This window comes from Peromyscus leucopus, unplaced genomic scaffold (assembly GCF_004664715.2).
Source record: "Peromyscus leucopus breed LL Stock unplaced genomic scaffold, UCI_PerLeu_2.1 scaffold_1182, whole genome shotgun sequence".
Classification (NCBI taxonomy): Eukaryota; Metazoa; Chordata; class Mammalia; order Rodentia; family Cricetidae; genus Peromyscus; species Peromyscus leucopus.
Window position 1 is genome coordinate 1,375 of NW_023504317.1, and position 6,040 is coordinate 7,414.

The 6,040-nt window shown below is 49.5% G+C and overlaps 1 protein-coding gene across 1 annotated transcript; it reads right to left on the reverse strand.

Annotated features, from left to right (window-relative positions):
* Positions 1-2,502: 2,502 nt before the first annotated feature.
* LOC119086137 (leucine-rich repeat and IQ domain-containing protein 4-like) lies at positions 2,503-5,577 on the reverse strand (the record flags this gene model as incomplete). Its single annotated transcript, XM_037201703.1, is given in 4 exon segments — positions 2,503-3,001; positions 3,004-3,246; positions 3,249-3,555; positions 5,237-5,577. Coding segments are annotated over 3 exon segments (1,031 nt in total), but the record flags the coding sequence as incomplete, so codon positions are not given.
* Between the last annotated feature and the right edge of the window lie 463 nt (positions 5,578-6,040).

Below are 6,040 nucleotides of genomic sequence, written 5' to 3' on the forward strand. Positions count from 1 at the left end.
AAAACCTGACCCAACCAAGTTGTCATCTGAGCACCATATGCATGCTGTGGCACACACATCATCTATCCATCTACACACAAAAAAAAAAATATAAAAATGGAAAGATCTGGACACAGACATCTGCAGAGTACCAACATGGAGCAATTATTTATGATACCATAGTTGACCATTTTGAGGTTGAATACTCTGTTTTTGCTTTCTCTTTTAATAGTAATTTACTGTACAAGTAAAATAAATTTAGGTGCCCATTGAAAGCTATTTTCACACCTACCTAGGCAAGGAGAAGCTACTGCCAGGCTCCAAGAGCCAGAAATCAATCAGGGGAGTCTTTGTGTGGGAGAGGTAAAAGTCATACACCACAAAGAAGAGAAATAACTGTGTTATAAGTTACAGAATCAGACAAGGAGGGACCAAAGCGCAAAACATATAATCAGAATAACTGGAAACTCTAAGTAATAGTTCATAAAGATTTTCTCGTTCAGTACAGTAATATCTGTCTACACGTCTATACTCCGGCACAGTTTGGTTCACAGGGTAAGCTGGGGATTCTCTTGTTAGCAAGCAGAATTCATGCAATTCTCTTTTGAGAACTAAAGTTTCTCTCAAGAAAAGGTTAGCTATTGCTCATGACTTAGCCATGACTAGGACAGTGTTACCCTTCTGTGGTGGCTAATTTTGGTTTCGACTGAACACACTGGGAAGATGGAACCACACTTGAGGAACTGCTTCCACTGGAGTGGCCTGTGAACATGTCTGTGGGGGCATTTTCCTGATTTCTAATTGATGTGGGAGGGTCCATCCCACGGTACAAAACACGCCTGTGCCGTGGGTCTGAACTGTATCAGAAAGGTAGCCAAATGCGAGCCTGGGGGCAGCCCGTGGGGATCAGCCCTCCTGGGTGCTGCGCCTGAGATGTTTGAGTTCCTGTTCTGACTTCCCTCAGTGACAGACTGACCAGGAAGTGTGAGAGGAAATAACCCCTTTCCTCCTCCAGTTGTGTTTGGTCGTGGTGTTTACCACCGCAGCAGAAAGCTAACTAGAAAATCTTCCTACATGCATTCTATTTTGAGTTACTCGACTGTTAGATGACACACTTTCTCCTCTGGAAGGGATTTCTCCCCATTCTCTCTTTCTCTCTGACTCTCTCTGGGTCACCCTCTGCGTGTGTGTCGGGGCACAATCAGTCCATGTGTGTGGAGGTCAGAGGGCAGCTTTTGGAAGTCAGTTCTCTTCCACCTTGTTTTTGAGGTCGTCTCTCTTGCTCCCACTATTTTGTGTATTCCCAGCTCACTACCCACTGGCTTCCAGGTGGTTTTCCTATCTCCATGCCCCTATTTTATTGTGCTTATTTATTTATTTACTTATTTATGGCCCTGGTGACTGAACTAGGAACTTCCACATGGCAGACAAGCACTGAGCTTAATACCTTTCTTGATCCCTCCTTCCAAAGGTAGCCACTCTTGGGAACTTGGTGACTTTCCTTCCAATTCATTATATTTTTTATTGCTTTTTATACTTTTATTATTATAAATATTCTTTAAATGAGTGGTATATATGTGTGTTTATTTATATGTGTATTATTAAAATTTTGATGCATTTCTTTATTTGTGTGTTTGTACTTGTGGGCCTGTATGCTTCACGGTGAGTAGGGAGGTCAGAGGACAACTTACAGAAGTCTGGTCTGTCCCTCCACAATGATCCCCCTGCCTTCCCGGGATCAAACTCAAGTTTCCAGGCTTGGCAGCAAGCAATTTTACCCAGTGGGCCACGTCACTGGTCTCTGTATTTGTAATTTTGTACGGCTCAACAATGAATATATTGTTTTGTCGGGTCCCCCCCCCCCATTCAATAAGCATCCCGGTTTGAGTTGTCCCCACACTGGCACATACGGCTTCAGTTAGCTTTCATTGTATCGTATCCAATTCTATAAGGAACCTGCATCTTATCTGCCTGTGCCCCCACTGACATTCTAGTGGTCTGCCATTCCTCAGATGCCCAACAGTGAATGCTGTGATGAGTAATTCCAAAGTGCACCCCGCACCCATGGACAGTTTCTCCAGGAAAAACAAACAAACAAACAAACAAAAAATCCCAACCTGTTCTTCAGTCTTCCGTGAATGGAAAGTTAAGGACTAAGGTATTTCCAGGGGCCAGGGGGTGAAGTCTAAGTCTTATGGAAACTGTCAGGTGGCCTATGTTAGGAGAGACCCTAGAGTCCAAACCCTTGGTTTGATCCTTAAAACAATTCAGTTCGGTTTTGTCTCGTGTGTCCTTGCGAATGGGAACACCCCAGTGGCTGTGGCCCATGTCCTAAGTGAACATTAGATGGAGGTTAGAATTACTATCATTTGGAACGGAAGAATATAAAGTGCCACCTTGTGGGATATCTTTGATACGCCTGTTATGTTTGTTGTTTGAGGTAGCGGGTTCAACATGCTGGCTGAACATAGCGCCACATCAAGGAAAGGCAGAGCAGAGTGAGAGCGGGAAGGGAAGCAGTACCTGTCCCACTTGTTATCGTCCAGCGCCAGCATCTCCAGGTTCTTGAGCGTGCAGATCTGCAAGGGAAAGTGGTCTATGTGGTTCTGACTGAGATCCAGGAAGCGCAGGTTGACCAGGCGTTTGAAGGAGCGCCGCAGCGCGCGCAGGCCGGTGTTGCGCAGGTACAGCAGCTGCAGCGACACCCAGCGGCACAGGAGGCGCGGCACCTTATCCAGGCGGTTGTCGCTCAGCCCGACCTCGGTGAGCTCCGAGAGCTGCTCCATGGTGGCCGGGAGGGAGCGGAGGAGGTTTTGGGTCAAATCCAGCACCGACAGCTTGCTGCACTGGCTCAGAGACTCGGGTAGAAGGGGCAGGTTGTTAAACGCCACGTACAACTTCTGCAGCCTCCTCAGCTGCCCGATTTCCTCCGGGATGGCCTTCAGTTTGTTGTGGTCTAGATCGATCACTTCCAGGTTCAAGAGTACACAGAGGTCGGAAGGGAAAACCGAAAACTGATTCTTTTCAAGTAGATCTCCCTGAGCTTGGTCTGGTTCACGATTTCCTTGGGCAGTGAGTCCAAGTGGTTCTCTGACAGTCCAAAGAGCTCCAGGTGGTGCAGGGATTTGCAGATCACGGTGGGAACCTCTCTCAGGCCGGTGCGGTAGAGCCGCAGCTCCCGGAGGGTGCGGAGGCAGCTGAGTACCGGCAGCGAGCAATAGAACAGCGGGTTGCAGCTCAGGTCCAGAGACTCCAGGCTGCTGAGCTCCCCAGCTGCGGGCACAGACTCTGCAGGTTGTTCTTGTGCAGGTAGAGGACCCTGACATTCTTTAAATGCTGGATGCCCTGGGGAATCTCTTCAATCTGATTGTTCTCCAGATGCAGTTCTTCTAATTCCTTTAATGCCAAAATGTCTGGCGGGATGGTTTTCAAACTCTGATTGGAACCATCCATGAAAAACGTTCTATCAGTGACCCGCTGGGGGTCATTTCTCTGAAGAACCTTGGGTAAATGTTCTTGTTTTAGTACTTCCTTTGTCACGAGTTTATAAAGTTCCATGATCCCAAATCTGAAATACTGTGAAGAGGAGGGGGAAAAAATCAGATTTCCCTGACAACCAGACTTAGTAACGGGACGCGAGGGCGATGGCGACCACAGACAAATGACTGAAACGATTTTGCAACATGAAATTTCTGTTTCTTTGTATTTCATGTTAGGGTAAGAGTTAAAGCGTGAACACCTCTTTCTAGGAAGTTTGTGCACGTGTGTTAACACACAGATTGCCTAATTTCGTCTTTTTACATGGCTTGTTTGGGCCCTGAAGACATGGCTCAGCCTTTGAAAGCACTTACTGCTCTGGGAGAGGACCTCAGTTGCTGTTCCAGCACCCATCTAGAGGCTCACAACTGCCTGTGACTCCGCTCCCCACACCCTCTTCTCTCCTCTGTGGGCACCCGTACTCATATGTACATACCTTCCCTCACGACACCACATAGGCATAATTTAAAAAAAATCTTTCAAAGCCGAGCATAGAGTGGTGCACGCCTTTTACCCCAACACTGGGAGGCAGAGGCAGGTGGATCTTTGTGAGTTTGAGACCAACCTGGTCTACCCAGTGAGTTCCAGGATAGCCAGAGGTACACAGTGAGACCCAGTCTCAAAAACAACAGGAGGAAAATTAACTTTTAAGATACTTATTTTGATTTAGTTTCAAATGAGTTATGGAAGTTTGCCAGAGATCATTGCTCTTGCCGTCACGCCCAGGAAATATTGGGAAAATGTATATCTTACGTATTTTCATAAAGTCACCAGAGTTGTTATCTGTAAAGCAGGCTAAGGGGTGAAAATCTAGTTCTCGGCCACTCTTTCCCTGTAAGTGGAGGCCAGTGGGTAGGCCCCCTCCCGCCTGGTGAGGCTGGTAGACAGAGAAACCAGCCCTCAACAGGCAAAGCAAAAGCCAACCAAAGGGACGAACCAGCACGGGCAGGAGCACCTGCCAAAGGAAACCATTTGCAGTAGTGCATGGGGGTCAAGAAGGGCAGCCCGCCAGTCTGGAGAACTCTCAAGTGCAGGGGCGGTTCTCCACTAGGCAGGGCCAAGAGGGCTTGGAGGAAGGTGCAGGTCCAGCTAAGACGGACCTTGGTCTCAGTCTTTCTGTGTTGCTTGCTTCCTTGGTGGCGCAGGCACACCCCTACCCACACACTCCACACCCCACACTCATACACACACATACACACACACACATACACACACACACACACACACACACACACACAGAGCATGCAGCATGTTTTTTGAGACAGGGTTCTCTTTGTAGCTCTGGCTTTCCTGGAATTCTTTAAACCAGGCTGCCCTCAAAGTCACAGAGCTCCGGGTCCCTGCCTCCCGAGTGCTGGAACGCGCCACCACACAGACTGTTCTTTACCTGTAACTGTTTTTACCTTACCGGCTTTCATCCACTCTTACCCTCCAGGGATCTGTCTGGCTCCAACCCAACCCACCTCTTTCTCTCTGGCCTTCCTCACATATTCAATACTGCATCCTGACTGAGACACCCCTGGTCTCCAGCGCTAGTTGAGGCTTTATTGCCTCTTTTAGGCTTCTGAGGCTATCTCAGGCCCCGCTTCTGGGCTGTCCTCTAAATTCACCCTCCATCGGTGGGTCTGCAATCGGCCCCACCCCTTCACAGCCCGACTACACTTCAGATTCCACATGGATATGACCTTGCCTGCGTCCATACTCAAGGTACTGACTGTACCTGTGCCTCTGCAGCTTGGCCCTGGGGCGGGCTGTCTCAGACTAGTGTGGAAGTCACCTTCTCCAGGAAACCCTTCCAAAGGGCTCCACTCTTCACAAAACCCTTTAAGACATTACAGCCCCACGCCCTTTACACCTGGAGGTTCTACCACCAGATTCCGAGCTTAGCCTTTCGCGTCCTTTTTGGGGAGAAAGGTTAGGTCACTAGGATTTGTAGTTGGTCCCTAGCACAGCAGGCTAGGCTCCCAACCCTTGAAGCTCTCCTCTCAGTGACTATAACCCAAAGTAGGTAAATTTAAGGTGAGCGATCACTACCTACTGATTACGGGGTGCCCCGCCCTCTCAACTGTGGCCCCGCCTCTTCCCCCTTCCTTCTGGAGGAAGCTCTGTGGTTGCCATGGGAGCGACTCGGGTTGCTGGCCTGGTAATGGTCCCAGCCCGAGGACCCAGCAGGCGCACTCTGTAGCGAAAGCCCAGCCACAACCTTCCTCTTCAGTGGTCGGACCTGCCGGGCGAGCTGGGTAAGGGGTACCCGGCCCTGCAGCTGCAGGCCAACCGAAGGACGGCGGATCCCATCTGCAGAAGCCCCAGGTAGGGGCAGAACTCTGGGGCGCCCTTAGCACCACCGGTTCGCCTGGCTTTGTGAGGAGAGGTGTGGCAGGATAGTGCCTGCGGCTTTGCTCTTGGGGTCTGGGGAAGGTGCGCTGGGCCTCTTCTGAGTCCACGAGTTTGTGCCCCAGGAAACCATCCCAGACAAGCAGGAAGCTCCTGAGACTTCCGAGTTCTCACTTCTAGACCATCCACA